The following is a 19,237-nucleotide window of genomic DNA, read 5'->3' on the forward strand; positions in this document are numbered from 1 at the left end:
AAAGGAGGCATCTAAGAATTAAATCAAACCTATTTCAGGTTGATACACATGTACTGTGGGGAATTGGGACATTCGATGATGATGGTGTAAAAATCAGAGCTCTAAGTAGGGCTTACTCAAGTAATAGAAGTCCCTTTCATTTCTTATCCTTAAGAAAGTGTTTTTACTTAAGTGGAAATGGGACATTGCTTGTTCCCTTTCTCTTGGCTCCAACTGGTTTTGTTACCTGTCTGTACAACTCGAAACAAGACACTTTGTCCCACTTCTATCTTTAAACTTGAGCTGATTTTGCTCTCTTTGGCAATCCCCACTTTGGATTATGCTGCAGTGGGGAATAATACAACATTTTTGTGTATTCAGGTTGCATTAAAGCCAAAGAAATACACTCATGGAATAGGCTGTACTTGAAAGAAGAACTTGAATGTGAAGTTCATGAGTGCTAACGGGTGGATTTGCAGGAGCTGATGCGAAGGATGAGACGTGTCAGTGCTGTGTGCTGTCTTGGTGCATGTCACGCCCTGGCAAGGGCTGGCATTCTGTGCAAGCTTGCTCCGAGCAGAATTGTCTACGAGCCACGCAGTCGCTGAAGTTTGTTTTCTTGTTGTGTTCTGACAACCAGTGCTGTAGACTGTGTTGGAAATAGTCTCTTACCTGCATCGGAGAAAAGCATAAACCAGTTTGACCAGATTTTAGATACTTTTAAATCCTCAAGCGCTCCAAGGTTTGGGGATTTTTGGTCCATCCGCTCTCCCAATGGGACTTTTGGAAATGGATGAGAGGCAGTCTGGGATTTGAGGAGTGTTTTCCCCAAAAGGTGTGCTGGGAGAAATGAGTACAGGTGGGAGTGGGATAAAAAGAAAAAACATGGGATGCGTTTCGGCCCCTGTAGAGTATGACTCTTAAATGTTAATTTTACTTTTGAAATGATACAAAGAAAAATTGCTGGTTTAATTCTAGACATTTCACGCAGAGAAAGAAAACACCATCTCCATTGCAAAACCAGCCGTGTAGTAACCTGCATTTGTATGTGCTTATTAGTGCTATTTGAAGTGTGTTAATGACTTAATAAAAGCTACTCATGAATTTCGTCTGGGCGATAATTTGAATTTGAGTGCTAGATTAGCACACTTCAATTGTATACAATTTTCTGAACAATAAGGCATTTAGAATGTAATGCCAACAGAATTTGTGGGTGTCAATGACCATGATTTAGTCTGTGTTCAGAGACAAATTTCACTCTTAAAGAGCTCACATGTTGTTAAGCCTTAACCCAGTCTCCTTCCTCCACAGAAGCTCAGCAGAAACTATATAATTACTTTGCTCTGACCCACTGTTGACAAAAGTTTTGTCTTTTTAACAGATACCTATCTAAAACTGGAAGATGTGACCCGTAAGTTTAATAAGCCTTGCATAATGGATGTAAAAATAGGTCAGAAAAGTTACGATCCGTATGCTTCGGCTGAGAAGATACAGCAGCAGGTCAGCAAGTACCCGCTGATGGAGGAGATTGGCTTTTTGGTACTTGGCATGAGGGTAAGAACTTGTTTTCTTTCCAAATCCAGCTTATGCTCTGGCCCATTGTCCAACGCCGGATGCAGCGGCTGGTTCTTCCAGCAACTGGCAATTCTCTGGAGTTTAACATAAATAAAGTGTTATCTGAATGTGTTGGTAGTACTGGTATCAAATGTTGTGTGGAATATGTTCCAAAACATTGCTCTCACTCACAAACAGACTCTCCTTCTGGGAGTCTGTTTGCAACGTGGGTTCTGTATCCGTGTATAGGGGTTGTGACGGACTGTGGTTATTTAAAACTGCATGTAGTTGCAATTAATTCTTCTTGCACATGCAGCTATTTCAAATTATCCAAGTATTTTTTTGACTTTCAGGCTTATATCAGAGGTTTACACTGAACCAGTCATTGTAATAATTTAATAACAAGCTGTATCCTCTCCAAATTTTTCATCTCTTTTTTTTTTTAATGAAAATAATTTTTACGTATTTCTATTTAGGGAAGAGTAAGTTAGCTCTCAGAGGGGATGCGTGTAGATATAAATAGCTGCTTACGTTCTGCATTTAAAAAAGCTTTCCACCAGAAGGAAACGTCTTTGATGCAGATGTGCTTGAGGAAGAGCTGTCAGTTGAAGGTTAGTTTGAGATGAGGAAGGCCCTGCAGGTGTCCCTACCAACTCTGTTACATTTCCTTGAGGAGAAAGGTGAGGATTTAATATTTGTGTGTTGGCTACTCTAAAACTTCCACATGAAGAAAAGCTGTACAGAACGTTTATGACTCAGTAACATAAATGTGTTGATGTCAGTAATGAATTCCCGATGCAAAGCATTTAAAGTACTTTTCTCTGCTATGATTGGCGCAGGAATAATTTTCTTTTTGATACGAGCTTGTTGTTTTCCTTCTCGCAGTACACAAAGCCAGGGCTTCTCAAGCTCTGCATCAACAAACCTAAATGGCTGAAGACTTGGAAAAGCCTCCCCTTTGCTGTTAGAGAGCAACAGCGTACAGACCGCACCATTGTTTGAATTAATTCTAATATCTCTGTCGTGTTTTGTACTTAATTGCCTGGGCTCTCAGCCTTAACTCTGGCTTGAGATAAGCTTTTACAGCTATAAATTATAGTGGTCATGAGCAGTAATTATGTAAGCCGATGAGAAGGAACGTGGGAGTCGAGTCAAAAACCAGTCAAACAGTTTAGATAGAGAAGGAAGGCTGGAGATTATAGCTTTGGATTTGGCTTATGTCGTTACGTAACCTTTCTTATCTCATGTGTAAAACAATGTACTTCACGTCCTTTGTTTCCTGACAGTGCAAAAGGAACGAATGTGTGCTTCCACTGTGTTTTTGCTTGTGACTGTCGTTTCCACTGTTGTCATTTATTGGTATCTTTGTCCCGTTGCAGAAATTCTTTTGATTCCCTATTTCAACCTATGTGGGTAATGATGGTTCCCCCAAGCATCCCCGTTTCCCATCCGGTGTTTAACTAGATGACATTTCTTTTGTGCCTTTGGTACCAAATTGCACGTTGAAGTTGTTTTCCAAAAAGAATTCGAAAGGTTCCTCCTCCTCCTCCTCTTTCCATGCAACACTTTGAAAAGTCTGAGTTCACAAGGCGTTTTCCCTGCTCAGCTTGCCCCCTCTTGGTTATGGGATGCGCTCTGCCTGTTTGTGTGCTTTGTTTTTGCAAGATTCTGGCCATAATGTAAAACACTCTCCTGTACGGGCATTTACTACCTGTAGCAGCTAACATGCTCCGTAACAGTTGGTAGTGTTTGCTGGACAAAACATGGAATAACACGATTGAGAAAGTAGAGGGTTTTGGTTTTAATCTCTCTGTTCAGTGTTGTTTTTGACATGAGGGTGGGCTTGCTTATTACTGTTTTAGGAGACCAAGAAAGAGAGGGCCAGGAAACGTAAATGAAAATGTAGTTATCTGTGTTTTTTAAAACACACGTTGTACAAGCTGTTGTGATGAGGTACAAGCAAAATGTGTTCTAGGTGGGGTTGTTTTACCCCAAAAATTTCTTACATTGAGTTTTTACCCCAAGAGCCGTTAACACAGTGTTTTTTACGCACTGATAAAGAAGCAGTCATCTGTTTAATAGATAAAATAGATACAGTTTGTCCTTAAAAGAAGGGGGTCTCCTCTCTGGCTTTGATTTATGAACATACTTCTGACATTCGGCATGTGCTAAACTATACTTATCTTAATGCACTGAATGGGCAGAATAAATGTGTGGAAATGCATTTAGAAAACACTGTTGTTTAAATAACATTGGTTAAAAACCCAGTTTCCTCTTTAGTGGAGAGGTTCCTTTCTTTAACAGGTGAGGACATAGATTTGTTATGGAAGTAGTGAGAGTTTAAATGCAAACTGGAAAACTAACGTACAGTTCCAGCAGCAAAACTCCAAGTTGCAAGATGGTTTCAGTAGTAGACATAAATATATAGGAAGTGTCTTTGCAGCACGTGCAGAGTTGAAAACGAAGTGGTTTGTACGCTGTTGAACACAAGCAGAACGTGTGGGTTGTGATCTCGTTTTGGATTCGCAATCCGTTCAGAATCCACGGTTCCCAATTTCTGCAGGTATGTTCTGTCTTCCAGAACGTACCGATTGCCATATCGCAGGGTCCATGATATTTGTGAGACATGTTTTCAAAGCGCAAACTGGTGATTACGTAACTTGACCAGTATAATCCATCATGTACTTTTATCATTTGTGCCTGTGAACTATTGCATGCAGTAATGCAGAGGCCTCATCAAAGCTGTTCTCACAAGTGAAGTTCCTCATCTACAGCACATGTTCCTGCAAGATATTTTAAAAATGACTGTGACCGAGTCCATGTTATGAGTTCTTTGTGAACCCTTCCTAGTATCATGGTAGTTTTGACAATCTCTGGTTTGTTAAGAACAAGATTTAGGAAGGGAGGAATAATAAAAGCTGTTAAATCCTGCATCACACGAAAGATTCGTCATGTACATGACAGCTGGTCCGCTTGTGTCCTTATGGCTGATAAGATTTCCTGTATGTTAGGAAACAGCTGATGATGGATGTGATGAGAGAACCTCTTTTTATTCCCTCTTATTATGTAAAAAGAAGGCATAAAAGAAATTTATTCTAATGAGGTGCTCCATGGAAGTTCTGAGAGTCCAAAATTATGTATTAAGCTGTTTTTAAACTGATTCGTGATACAACTGCAGTGTTGTTATTTCTTTTATTTAGGAGATTATTATTCTGCTTTTTCACTGCGTTAGTTTCAACATAATTTCATTCTACGGCTTGACTTACGTGCAGACCTTACTAAAACGTCGTATTGATTTTCAGAGCATTTGGTGGTATACTTAATCATATAAAGCACGCTGTCAGGTATCAGAAGGATAAAGAAAGAAGCAAAACAGATAGAATAATACCTAAGTATAGGGTTAGAAACAGGGGAGCGGGGATGCATCCATCCCGTGCTGAATTTTCAAGCCAGCAGCAAGCAGGGAAGTGTCTACTTCCATCACTTGTGGTCTAGCAACAGCAACATAAGGTGTTGGGTTTTTTTTAAAAAAAAAAAAGGAAATAAGGCTTGTTAAAACTTGGTGTTTGCATCTTCTGCTGTGGCAGGATCAGTCCCTGAGAGATCACAGGACTGCGGAGAAACCTTGGATTCTTCAGACATGAGGGAAACCTGTGTGTTTCTATAGGGACAATCATGAGGGCCGGGCGAGAGGTTCTCAGTTGTGGGTGTGGGGCTCGGTCTGGCGCTGGAGTTGTCCCCTGCGAAGGTGGTGGCCTGATGCTGATGTGGCATGGCCTCAGGGTAGCTGGGGTGCTGCCTGCTTACCCCCTGCTTTCGACTGGCTCTGGTTTTGGCAGCAGGCTGGGTGCTGACCTTCAGCTGCCAGTTAGGAGCGCAGGGGTGCCTTCCTATAAACAGAAAACTGTGTAATATTTGAACGCTCGCTCGCTCGTACCTGTGTGAGTGTGAAATAGGGGTGACTCTTAAGTATATTTATGGAAAAAAGTACGAGGAGTGGACAGCTCAGCTTTTTGCCCTTTGAAGTCTGGATGTCTCGGCATCAGAGTGTGCATCTCTAATTTCCGTGTCCTTGCTTAGGAGAGCGGGTCCCAGGCTGCCCTTGCAGGAACAGGGACGAGCACTGGGAGCTCTGTGGGAAACCACTTCCGACACTGGGAATGTCAGTGGGGCGTGAGTCTGTATCATGCGTTCAATCGAGTCAGTTTTGCTCTGCAGGTACCCCGCTGTGGTACGGTATGAACCTGCTCAAAATATTATTTTCCAGTTCTGGTGACGTGGATTAGTTACTATTTTTTGCAGATGTGAAGGAGGTCTGCAAGTTATTTAATGGAGATTTTTATTTGTAATAGCAGTGTCTCCACCAAACATTCTAGTCTTAATTAATACCTATTTAAATTATGCTTTCTGGGAGTTAGGGAGTTGCCACAGATAAGTATTTGAACAACATGTGTGTTTTCCAGCTTTGCCATGGAAGCCAGTACTGAACTGCCGTAAATAACATTACGTAACATTTGATATTTGTTTTCCCGAATCCAGTCTTCAGCTTAACATCCTGAAGCTGCAGTCGCAAGGTTTCCAAACTGTCTCTCACTGTTGAGATCTTGTGAGGGTTGTGCCTTTTATTTTATTTAAAGAGCATTCTGGACCAACTTTTTATTTTGCTTCAAGGTTTCCCTGGTTAGGTGAACTAACAGTAGTTGAAAACGGAGTACAAAAATAGATGTGTGTCCGCAAGCAGCGATAACTTAACACCTCGTGGGGAAACAAAAGCCAAGTGCAGGTTGAGAAAGTCCAAAGATAATTTCTCTTAACAGTTGATCATCTGTTTTTTTGACAGAGTCCCTACTACTACTAATTGAAAAATGGAACCTGTTAGCGTGCTGGATTCCAGTTCTGTTCATGCAGAAAGCTCACCGAACAGGAGCTGCTTGTAGGTGCAAGGAGGAGCCTCCGCATAGTCAGCGGAAACTGCTCTGATTTGTGTAGTAAGGCTGGATAGAAGTCATTGATGAAGCAGGAGTTTTCTTGGAGGCGATGTTTTGCGGATCACGTAGGGAGTTTTCTTCATCTTGCCCTGTACAGTGGAATTCCCTGTGAATACAGAGCAAGCACGTAATGAGCTGTGGCAGGTGGACAAGAAATGAGATGTCCCTGCCTAATTTCTCAGCAGTTGTTAAGGTTACAGGTACGACTTCTGTGACTTGGCATTGTTTTGACAGAAGTGGGCTACTACCGACAGCTGCGACAACAGGGATATGGAAAAAGGTTGGTTCAAAGGCAAATATCCTTTTGGGAAGGGTTAGTAGCAGATCAGTAGCTATGACAGTGTGAACAAAAGCACGGTGAAGGAAGAGGTCTGTAGACCAGGAAGTTGATTTTGGTCTTCTGCTACTACAGCACAGCTGTCGCTGTGTTTTGTGGGAGGGTAGGTGAGGGTGAAGGAAGAATTGACGAAAGATTATTTCTGTTGGAACTTGGGTTTCTGTTCCTCTGCTTTCAGTATGAGGCTTATTTCTGTTTGGTTGAGTTTTTCCAGGAATGTTTCACATAGTCACTGACCTGCAGTTGAGGAAAGGCTCGAAGCAGTGTTCAGAGACAGCTCTTTGGCTAACGTGGGGGATACTTTCGTGATTACCTGTATACGTTGCCCTTTACTAAGTGTTCAAGGCCAGGTTGGATGAGACTTTGGGCAACCTGGTGTAGTGGAGTGTCCCCCCCCCATGGCAGGGGGGTTGGAACTAGATGATCTTTGAGGTCCCTTCCAACCCAAACCATTCTATGATTCTGTTGTCTGGAGCCAAGCCCGTCAGTACTAAGGGTGTTCTGAGTCTTTGCTTGCTCACAGGAGAGTTAAATATATACGTTCCACTGTTGGTGTGCGTGTGAGACTTGGTGGTTTGCCATCAACCATTCTGTGTCGATAAAAATGCACTCTTGATGCAAGACATGCACATCTTCCTGGGTGTTTTTAAACTCCATAGAAAGCCATTTTGGGGAATGTTTTTGTGCAACCTGTAACAGGCAGGGTGGCTTCACGGGAAGCCCAGCTCGGAAGCACAGAGGGCTTATGTGCTGCTCCAGCGTTTCTTTGGAAAACAAAATGAGCTTGCAGATCTTAATCAGTGTTTTTGAGCAAGTGCCCATGTCGCAAAAACTGTTAGCTCCTACGGGGAAGAGATAAGGTTCTGGTAAACAAGATGATTCCTTCAGGAGCGTGCTTCAGTGCTGGTGTGTGGAGGAAGCTGCCCCGAGACCAACTAAACAAGAATATTTAATATTGTTAAAATGAAGACACAGCTAGTGAAAACTTAGATATAGCTGGCAGGCTCTTGATCCAGTTCCTAAGCAATATATATTTTTTTTAATTCTTGCTTTATTTAATTACCTTTGGCTTGTGACTCTTAAAATTTAAAAAAATTTTGAGACTTTTTGCAGTGATAGGGCAAGGGGCAATGGCTTTAAATTGAAAGAGGGCAGATTTAGATTAGATCTAAGGAAGAAATTTTTCACTCAGAGGGTGGTGAGGCACTGAAACAGGTTGCCCAGAGAAGTTGTGGCTGCCCCATCCCTGGAAGTGTTTAAGGCCAGGTTGGATGAGGCTTTGGGCAACCTGGTGTAGTGGAGGGTGTCCCTGCCCATGGCAGGGGGGTTGGAACGAGATGATCTTTGAGGTCCCTTCCAACCCAAACGGTTCTATGATTCTATGTTTTTGAAGGTGGCTTTGGTACCTGAAGTATTTCCGTAAGTAATCTTTGGGTTCTGATGTTGTGTGCTGTACCTCTTTATGTGCTTTGAAAATAAAAAGTGGTGAAAAATGATTGGTTTTGGGAAACCAAAATCACACTTGTCAGATGCTGTATTCAAATAACTCACCTCTGCTGTGCTCTTCTGCAATTTATAGACATCAGGGCCTTTTGATACTTCTATAAGTATCATAACTTTATGATGCTTCTGTAAGTGTTGTAACGGTGGAAATAGGAACCATAACAGTGGGAAGTGTCTCTGCTACTGAGTAAGTTTAAACATTCAGGCTTACAACTGTTACTGCTTTAGTACAACCACGATTACTTACTGCCTCTTTAATTCATGGTTGATGACTTAAATCACTTTCCACACACTGTGATTTAAGTTTCTCGGGGACACTGAATTTAATTACTTCTATCTTTTTGTCAAAATAAGAGCTATCTGAGGTTTTTCTTCCCAGCTACTTTGCGAAGGATGAGTTATGGACTAGTGTTTTCATATTGTCCTCGTTGTGGTTTGGATGGAGGAGAGAGGCTTCAGGGTGGGGGGCTGCGACGGAAACCAAATTCTTACTTTTTTTTTTTAATTATTGCTCAGGAATCACTCCTTTTTATGTCCTGATGTTTCACTGTCCTGGACTTCCCCTGTGGGCTGCAGCAAGAAAATTACCCCGAAGGGGAGGGATGGGGGGCAGGTGCCTCACCGGTGCACCCCGACTTGCTTCCTGTGGGATCCTCTCTTTGCACGGCGGGTGCGGAGCGCCACAGCCAGGATGGGTGCCGCAGGGTTGGGTGGTCTGAACGAGCACCAAGTGCAGAGTTTCTGCCAGAGACGGCCGCCTGCTTGGTAACACCATTATTTCTGCAAACAAGAGTTGTCTACGCTCTCCTACACAAATCACGTTGGGCCTGACTGGCTGGCACGTTTCTACTATGGAAATTATTTCAGTTAGAGAGAAAACACGTCTGTGTGTAAAACGCTTTTGAATTAAGTTGTTAAGCTGGTACAATTCCTGATATGGACAAAACTGTGCCCGTAGGAGTTGCCTCCCTTTCAGGCAAGAGCTGATGTACCCGCTATCAGTGCTGGAACAGAGCTTTCACTCGACTGCTGTCACTTATTTAGTATAACCTCATTTGTGTCAACAATGATAGTTTCAGATGGGTCTCATGGAGCTCATTATGGTATTTCTTATTGTTTTGCTGCTGTGCTTGATATTTTTACAATTTCAAGAATTGCAAAATAATTGCATTGTGTTTTTGAGTTTGCTACGTCTTACTGATTTGATATTCGTAATAACACGGGTAGAAGTATGACACTTTCAAGTCGTAGCATTGATTTGCAAGGCAGGTGCCATAGAAAATGTTTTCCTGTAATGGATATGTTGCTTTTTGCGGACATAACGATGTCTTTCTAACGCAGGAAAGCTGTAGCTCAGAGCCAAAGATGTGAAGGGGGAGGATTTTTGCAGATGAGAGCACTAGAGGGCAGCGCCGGCCGCTGCAAGTAACAAAGCTCTGCGAGGGCCGGATAATCCCAAAGATTTTGTAGCCTGTCTGTAAGGTGTCACAGAGCTCTGCAGAAACACTGGTGGTTGGAAATAAGTACAGAGTTATCTCCTTGTTTCTTGCAGGTTTACCATGTGTCTTCTGACAGCTATGAGACGCAAAACCAGCACTATGGGAGGAGCTTGACAAAGGAAACAGTGAAGGATGGTAAGGGAATTTGTGTGTCAGATCTTCTCCTCTTCCCAGATGGGTTTAGCTGCTTCCTGTATCGTTTGAACCACCTGTTGATCCTAAATTGAATTTGCAGTCGACTGTGCCAGCGGTGTAGTCCATAGGAATTTCCTCATCACATGTCTTTTACTACTAATAAGGGGGTGATAGTGGTAGAATTCAATTTCTTTGCAGCTTTGAAATGGTAATGAAATAGAAATCTTTTAGCAGTAGTAAATGTTTTTATAATACGTATATTTTTATCTGTAGTTGTCTTCTGTGAAGATATCCTGTCTCTGATATTAGAAAGCTACTTTCAATGCATCTTTCAATTGAAGAGACCTTCCCAGTTGAAGTCAATCCATGTGTTGCTCTGTATTAACAATAAATAAAATGCTACCATCATACGGCTGTTTAGTGGTGATAACTACTTCAAGTTAGTTGTTAATTGACATGCATTAATCTGTCCCCCACTTGAGGGACAGAAGGACACACGTGTAAACACACCCCTCTCCAGAGCTGGCACTAACTCATCAGCTCTGTCACTCGTGATAAAGAGCTGCTTGAGCTTGTTTATCCCTTGCAAGTTTAATGGGTCCCTGCCCAAAACAGTCCAGATAGCTCCTAAAATGACCTGCGCAGCAGGAGCCATGTCTGTCTACTCTTTGAAATACCAATTAGTTTTATTTCAGTCCAAGCCCAATCTGTAGTATGGTACAGCAGGTCTTATACAGGTGGGGTGACTGAAGGTATCTGAGTTCCTCGGTTCGCTTCTGATTTAGTTAATAATCACCTGAAAGGAAGACTATGTGAAAGCTGTCTGTTTCTTCAAATCAAGAACTCTTCTCATCCCAGAAGAGATGCAAAATGTTGGATTTCTTTTGAGAGGTGAAAATAATCCCCAAACCTGTCTTATTTCTTGCAGGCATCTCAAAGTTTTTCCACAATGGGTACTGCTTGAGAAAAGATGCGATAGCTGCCAGCATTCAGAAGATTGAAAAAATTTTGGAGTGGTTTGAGGGCCAGAAGCAACTCAACTTTTATGCAAGCTCATTACTCTTCGTTTATGAAGGTTCCTGTCAGGCAACAACCATGCGGTTGAGTGATGTCACCTTGGCAGAGAAGAGAGGAGTGCCCAAGGGACTGTTATCAGGTGGAGACATACTGGAGTATAACAATAATATTCATGTAATAAATTCTAGAGAGAATGGAAAAATCGAGGCCTCTGTAAGTAAAGGCTTGTCCAAATTTTATGCACTTCATAAAAAAGCTTACTCAAAGAGGCACCACAGTCAACTCTCGCTGAAAGTTGAAAGCTTGGAGCAAGACAACGTGTGGAAAAGCAGCACGTGCATTACACAGGAGCATCTGAACGGAAACGTTATACCCCAACTGGAAAAAGTTTTCTGTCACATGCCAGCGGAGATCAAGGAAAGCGCAAACGTAGAAGTCCGAATGATAGATTTTGCTCATGTGTTTCCCAGCAACACAAAGGATGAGGGCTACATTTATGGTCTGAAGAATTTAATCACAGTACTTCAAAATATTTTGGATAACTAAATTCTTTGCTATGGTTTTTACTGGGGGCCAATGATAAAGAAGAGAAACAACATGAAGAATTTCTGCACTTGTAATGCTGTATAACTGGGTTTGTATTGTTCTATATTTTATTTGTCTTTGTACTTTTGGTAGAAGGGTTTAACTTTTTATAATCTCACTCAGGAAAATAATTGATAGTTAATTAGGGAGTGTGAAAGGATGAAGATACTTGAGATGAAGCAGGATAGGTAAATTAGTAGAGCAAAATGTATGTGATTTGCCTAAATCCAAGGAGTACAAGGATTATGTTAGTTCCCATAACGACTTTAGCATCGATGACATTTGCCCACTTAGCCCTGACACTGAGCCGTATCTCCTTTACCAGGTTTTTAGAAAATGGACTGAAAACTCTGTAGGAAAACGTGCAGGATTGACATCCTCAGTACTGCCCTCTTGTGTTTACTGTGTTTGAATAACTGGAGCTAACTCTACTCGGAGAGAAATCCCGTTTTGAGTCAGTAGTCTAACTTGGAAGCCAGTGTATCACAAAGTGCTTGTCCGTACCATGGGACGATACTGCTGTTCTTACAGCCCTGATGTGGGCACTTCCCCTCTTGGTGGTTGTCCGTAGCCGATGTCCACCACAGACAAGCTACAACGTAATTTGTGTTGAGGTGCTAAGGAAATGCTGGAGTGAAATACCGTAACAGGCTTAAACTGCACAACTGCTAGAGAAACTTGCTGTTCCTCAGAAAAAGAATGAAAACCCGAGATGTTCCAGGAGTTGATTTGGTTTAGGAGGTTGTCAGTCTGTAAATGGAGTGTCTGATGTTGTGACTAAGGGAAATGCCTCACTCCTTTGTTCTGATGGCCCTTCTCCAAAAACATTGCTTTTAAGAGCAAACTAATTGAATGGGGGGGAAAAACGCATTTTGAGTGTTCGTACAGAGATTTCCTCTAGCCGTCTGCCGCTTGTGTTTTGCAACAAGCGGTTCACACTTCCACTGCTGGGGAGCACCGACTGGAAACGCCGAGCAGCGATACGGGTGAGGGACCCTTTGCTGCGACGATCCCGTTCAGCCCTGGAGCAACCAGGCGTACCTGCGTGTGTCGCAGCGGAGTTGTGGCTCTCTTACCCTGGGCTAAAGCAGGCTTGGTTTCGTTTGGTTTCTTTTTTTTTTTTTTTTTAAATGACACACAGGCAAGCTGTGTAAATTTGAAAGTTGTCCCACTTCCTTCTTTTCCCCAGGAAAAATTAAAGCTTTCATATGGAGTATATGAGATCGGTATGATGTATCCAAAGCGTTTTTGATGTCTCTCTTCCATATGCTGCGTGTGTGGCTGTCCTACCATGCCTATATAGTCAGGGAAATGAGAAGTTGGGACGGAGGAGTCTTGCCATCCACAGAGCCAGATTTGAAGGCTTTAAGCAAGCCCTAGAAGTCAAACTCTTTAGAATGGATTTGGCCCTTGGAAACATACATCTTTTACATGCGGACTTAACGCGACACTGTGGCCTTGCTGCTCTCCCTGTGTCGTGTTCTGCACTATGCACTCATCTGTGTACGTGTCTTTGCAAACTCTCCGTTTGACATCTGTTTTCTGTATCAGAAAGAGATAAGTACTTTTTCAGACAAATACACTGTTTAAAAAAAAAAAAAAAGCTGAAATTTTCGCTCTTTGAGAACCTGCGTTAATTGGAAGAAACAGGGTATTATGTGTAGAACTACCTTGTGTAAACTTCAGAGCTAGTATTGGCCAATACATTCAGGAATGAAACCAATCTGTGGGTAGCATGATGTTTTTGAAGCATGGGAAAAGACGCTTGCGGGATAGGCAGTATCAGTTTGTGGAAAATTTCATGCAAATTACAGTGAAGGCTGAGGGGAAAATATCAGGAAGATGAAGTGGTTTTTTTCTACCTGGTATTTCCATTGCACCATATAGTTAATATATTCCAGACTCTCTGTAAATTAATTTAAGCCATATTCTAGGAAGGGTTTGTGGTTTCGTTTGCTTTGACGCTGGTTTCTCTGTTATGATTTTGTTTTTCTGTCCCGTAAATAGTCAACAGTAGAGTAGTCTAGGCTGCTAGTGGCCTTGTATGATAAATTCACAGTGTTTTCTAGAAAATACAGCGGAAAACATTTATACGTCTGAATTTTCGTCCTCTGTAATTCATCTCTTACGGATTTTCATCCACCTTGTGCCAGAGAAATCAGACATCTGCCTCAAAGAAGTCAGTTATTGGAAAATGATCCATATGCTCTTAGTATAAGCGCACTCTCCTGTCTCTGCTTTAAGATATGTCTTCAGTGTTTGAATGCTCTTCAAGTATTGATTGTTGTGTTGACTATGGCAGTGTTTGTAATGCACCTGGAATATTGTTAAACCGTCAGAATATTTTGAATAAAAAAAAATAAAATGATTTTATCATATTTTTTTTTTTTACCAGTACTTATTATGGATGTATTTCTGTTAATTTAAAATGTAGCTCGAGAGGTAACAGTATTTTGAATTGGAAGTTGTGTAACTAAAGCTTGCTGTAGGGGTGTTTTGGGATAGTACCAGCTGTGAATTCATGCCTGCAAAGGCGCCATGTTCACATTGTTCTTGCACATTTTAGAGTTGGTGTTTCTAGTGTTTTGAATCTGATTGGTTTGTCTTCAGTTCTAGTTGGAGCCGTATTCACAGAAATCGTTAAACAGATTACAGAATTAATTAGAAAATGAAGAGGGAGACACTGTTCACTAAGCATAGTAAGTTGCCATCGAACTCCCTCCCTTCCTCCCGGTGATGCCAGCGTACAGGACAGGTAACAGTTACATGGAAATCTTTGTGGAAACAATAATAGGCTTGTAGGTATTTCTGTCCCATAAAACTGAAAGCAGGTCCCTTCCCCAGACTGGCGTGGTGTAGCTGTTGTTGAGGAAACCCATCTGTTTTAATTTCGAGCAATAGGAGTTTGATTTAGCAGAATCTATTGTCGAAAGGGAAGATTCGTGGAAGCGTTGTCGTTCATGTACTCTCTGAGAATATACTTTTCTGAAGACTTTCTACCTTAGGTGATTGTGGGAATTGTCTATAGGCTTACCTAACAAGAGCTTGAATTGTGTAAGGTTTTATAAAAGAACATTTACAGATATGGTATTTTTGGATATGGGTGGAATTTGTTGCATAAATTTACATTGGAAATTATTGTACCATTCTGAGATGTTTCAACTATTTTAATCAAATCATTTTACAAACTAAACCAGAGACTTTACATATAGTTAAGACTCCCCTGAAACTTGTGCTGTTTTCGATTTTTTTTCTGCTGTAGTGCTTAGTCAGACTGTTCTTGTCCATAACAGTTTCATGGAGAACTTTTAAAGTACTCAGTAGATTAGGAAATTGCTAATTCCCTTTAGTTTGATGAACAGAGTGCATACGTTCTTGAAATGCTTTGATGCACGTGATATTTTAGGTAATGTTAGTGTGTTATACATAGAAAGCCCCAGTAAAACTTCCTCACCTGCAGCGAGCTCCCGCTGATCTGAGTCCACATCTGCTGTTTCAAGTTATGATTAGTTGTTCATCATCCCTCCTAATTTTTTTCTTCTTTTTTTTTTCTCCAAGTAAGCTCTCCTCCTGAGTGCCTTCTTCAGCCCTTGCCACTGGTAACCTTCTGTAGCATCATTGTGGAGTGATTTAAAATGAAATTTTTATTTCCTAAAAAAACCTTATGCCCCTGTAACTGCTCTTAAAGTGCAGATATTGAAAAACACCATCGAAATGTCTCAGACGCTGTGGGAAACGCAACCTCCCTTTTGCACTCTTTCCCATGGAAGAGTAGAAGTGGAATGTTAGTGGAGAGCATACTTTGATGGGAGGCTGGCTCGTAGGTTTTAGGATGCTGCTTTACCTGTGTTTTGAAGAGGACGTTTTGGGGGCAAGGTGAGTGACAGCCAAGCTGCACGAGGTTTTCCTTTTCTTACTGCAATGAGTACTGAGGTTTGGGTTTAAGAAGGGAGCGTAGTGGGAGGAGGTGAAAGTCACAAGGAGCCTTGAGTAGGACATGTGGTCAGTTCTGCAGCACAGGTCATCACTACGGGTGAGATCCAAAGGCTGCAAGTCTTCAAGGGTCTCACAGGGAGAACATGCCACGCGTATTCATCAAGTTACAACAGACCGTGGCAGGATGTCACCTGTGAAGTACTTGCCTCTCCATAGCCACAGGCCCAACGCTGCCGGTTTTCCACGTTCACGGCAATCTGTAAATGAAAGCTGCAGAGAAGGTAGTCATCCAAAGGACAAATGGAACTGTTTGAGTAGTGTTTGAAAGGAGAAAAAAATAAGAAAAGCTAAGGATTATACAGCAGAAAAAACATTTTAAGAAATATCCTTTACTGTAGTCTTGTTTTGTGGAGATGGGCCCCATCTATTTGGAGTTTAATTAGTTTGTGATATGACATTGAACAGCAAATAGTCAGAGCAAAGGTACTTTAAAACCCCCTTGGTTTGAATCGTGTGCATTGGTTCAAGTAGTTTGTTGTTTGGTTTTGTTTTAAACAGTGACCTATGAAGTAACTTCCAAATATGACGTGTGTTGCACCTGACTACAAACGAAACTAGAGTGCACAAAGGCACTTTAATACTCTGGGAACTGTACTGGAAGAGAAATGAAAGCATGTGAAATTATTGCACCTAATGTCGTGTCGTTAATTGTTTTTAAAATCTAAAATTCTACATGAATTATGCTTGATGGATGAATGTATCTAGTCTAGTCTGGTCTCAGTTTCTTTGATTCGAATGTCTAAAGCCATCACTCAGTCTCCTCTAATTTCTAAGTGTTTGTGATTTCATTTGCTATTTTTTGCCATTATTGGACTGCAGGGGGTATTGTTAATATTACATGTGTTTATTTTATAGAACATTGTACTATGCTATCTACCAACTTTTGTAACTTAATTATAAGTGATATTTAGGGTAATTCTAATAGCTGTATATTTGGCAAATTATTAAAATTTTCTGCAAGTGACTTGCAAGTATAATTGGTTTCTTTTTAATACAGGAAGATTGTTTAGGAAAAATTTTCCTGAATATACCTGTACTGATTAATCCCTCTTTCTTTCTTTTCTTTTCTATGTGCTCTATAATGGGTGTTCACCTTGGATTTACTAGTTCTGCTTTACCACCGTATTTTTTTGTCATGGCATCCGTTGCTGTTATTTGTTTGGAATACCTGCTTTGGTATACAAGAGTCACCTCTAAAAAATGGAAAAAAAAAACCACACAAAAACAAACAAACAAACAAAAAACAAACCCAGCCCCTCTCCAATAAACCTTCAAAACAGAACTTGTGGGGTTTTTTTTTTTTTTTTGCACAGAAGTTCATGCTTTGCTGTGTTGCATGCGAATCGTTGGTCAGCGTTGTATTCCATGTCCGTAGCAGTCCACCATAGTATTTTCCTAAAACCTTCTTCCCTGCTCGGAAGTGCTTCTCTGAATGGAAAGGGGATTGGTGAAGGTAAAGTCATCCACCTAACTGAGACACAGAGAGGGGGCAGGGGGGAGGATTTTTTATAAATTTGGGACTGTTCAGGCCTTGATGAGCCATGAGAAAATGGCTGGTTTACACCAGAATAATCAAACCTCAAGATTACCATAAATGCTTGATTGAAAGCTGTGAAAATCACAGCTTAAGGGTGTTAAACCTGACTTGATTTTTCTCCTTGTCCTTTCAGAACAGGGTGAGTAGTCAGGCAGTAAAAGGAAGGCAGAGGTGAAAATGTGGAAAAGCTACATTTTTTGTTTGTGCTCTGGCTGGTAAAGCAGGATCCTGTGAGCTGCATAGGAAACAATTTACTGCCTATGTGAAGGAAGGCAACGGAGTTATTGCTTTGCCGAGGCAAAAACTAAATTAAATTAATCAACTGATGGGCATCGTGGTTGTAATTATATTGGAACAGTTGGTGCCAATTAATAGTGTTTTCCAGCTAAGGGGTACTTGCAGACAATGCCTGCAGTCATTTTTGGAGTACAGAGCACAACAATCTTATTTTACACCATCCCTTTGAGTAAATGAATTAAATTGTTTATGCAGGGCATCTGTATCTAAAATTTCTATAATCCTTTAAACTCATGCTAGAAAACACTTAACAGGTCCTTGAGAGGCTATGTTGTTGATTGCAAGCCCTTTGCATCCCTAATTCTGAAAGCCTGCAGGAACAGCCTTCCTGTTGCATTGTAAACCTGTTTGGTTTTGAGGGGGGGGGGGGGGAGGGTATTATTTGGTTTAATTTTATTTTTTAAATGTGCTGTCTTACTTTTATACCAAAAGCTTTCTAAATGTTTTCTCAATGTCTTGGTGGTGTCCTGTGGGGCCGCTCAGCCTGCCTTCCTGTGCTCCAGAGTTGAAGAAATGGTTAAAAATGGGGTGAGGCTACAAACGTAGCAAGCAGCATAGTTTTGTGAAGATCTAGTTTTTATGGGGTTTTATATTTTAAAAATCTGAACGGTGGCTACGTATTGAAGAATCCTCTAAAGAAAACCCCGTTTCCTTGTTGTTTTAGAGTGAAGGAGGAACCATGCTCCTTCACTGCCTGCTGAAATCACTTGTCAGTGGGGTATCGCCCAGTTGGGGCTTACCCTGTCTCTGCTGTCTCCTTCCTTGTGCCCATGTCAGGGTTTGAGTGGCTGCACAGTGAAAGGTGTTGGGGAACTGACGTGGCTGAAAACTGACTTGGACAAAGAAAATTACTCGTGGGGAGGGCCAGGGGGGAGCTGGGGAGCTGCGTTGAGCCCCCCTGCAAGGAAATGCCATCCAGGATGGACGTGGCATTCAGGCTGTTTGTTTCCCAACCCTGTGTGAAGAGCGAACCTACTACTCTTTTACCATAAAGACCTACTTGTGGCTCTTTGCTACTGGGTTTATTTTTTTTCCCCTGTCTCTGTCCCACAAAGCGTGACTAATAGCTGATGGATGCTAAATGTTACAGCCCTGCTCTCGCCTCGCCCCGGGCAATCTGTTCCTGCACCCTCTCCAGGTCAGCCAAGGCTTTCTGCAGCGAGTGGGTTGCACCGGAAACCAATCCGACACATAAATTACTAATTTTCTGCTGTCCTGACTTCCTTCATTTGGCATATTTTGGGGGAGACAAGCGTCTCTGCTGGGCACAGTGGAAGCAGTGAAAGATTGTGGCTGTGGAAGGGGAATGGGATTGCTAGAGAGCCATTAAGGAGGCTTACCTTTCATATCAGACATTTCTCTTCATCTCCTGTTGCCGCTCTGCCATCTTTGCTTGTACTTTTCATCCTTCTTGCCATTTCCAAACGTAGACTTTCACTAAACGTAACTTATTTTAGCTTGCAGATTAGGTAACCACGAGATTTGAGGACAAATGTAATCTAGAATACAAACCATAAAATACCTGCGGTCAATACGCGTTTTTCCTCCGGTCATCCCTACGCTTGCTTTGGCCCTCAGCAGAGCAAATAAATCTGCCATTGTATTTTGCAGTGCATCTGGAGGGCAACCTACAGCCTGCTGCACTGTATGTCCCCACTGCTGGCAGTAAAGAACTGGTGTCAGCACACGCTTTGGTTGATGAAGCGTGAGGAGAAATTGAGTGCAGCCCATTTCCCACAGCTATATAAGCTTCGCAATGTGGCTAGCCATAAAAACTTGATTTTGTTAGCAAATTCAGTGGATATAAATT

At 41.7% G+C, this 19,237-nt stretch overlaps 1 protein-coding gene across 1 annotated transcript in view; it reads left to right on the forward strand.

Annotated features, from left to right (window-relative positions):
- The window catches only part of IPMK (inositol polyphosphate multikinase), a 43,854-nt gene extending 27,120 nt beyond the window's left edge, over positions 1-16,734 (forward strand). Inside the window, exons 4-6 of the mRNA XM_086616522.1 lie at positions 1,361-1,533; positions 9,914-9,995; positions 10,924-16,734. Of these exons, the coding sequence (XP_086472648.1) occupies positions 1,361-1,533; positions 9,914-9,995; positions 10,924-11,558 (890 nt within the window). The 3' untranslated portion in view covers positions 11,559-16,734. The remainder of the gene's footprint in view (positions 1-1,360; positions 1,534-9,913; positions 9,996-10,923) is intronic.
- The last annotated feature ends 2,503 nt before the right edge of the window (positions 16,735-19,237 follow it).

Source organism: Tauraco erythrolophus, chromosome 9 (genome assembly GCF_009769465.1).
Source record: "Tauraco erythrolophus isolate bTauEry1 chromosome 9, bTauEry1.pri, whole genome shotgun sequence".
NCBI lineage: Eukaryota > Metazoa > Chordata > Aves > Musophagiformes > Musophagidae > Tauraco > Tauraco erythrolophus.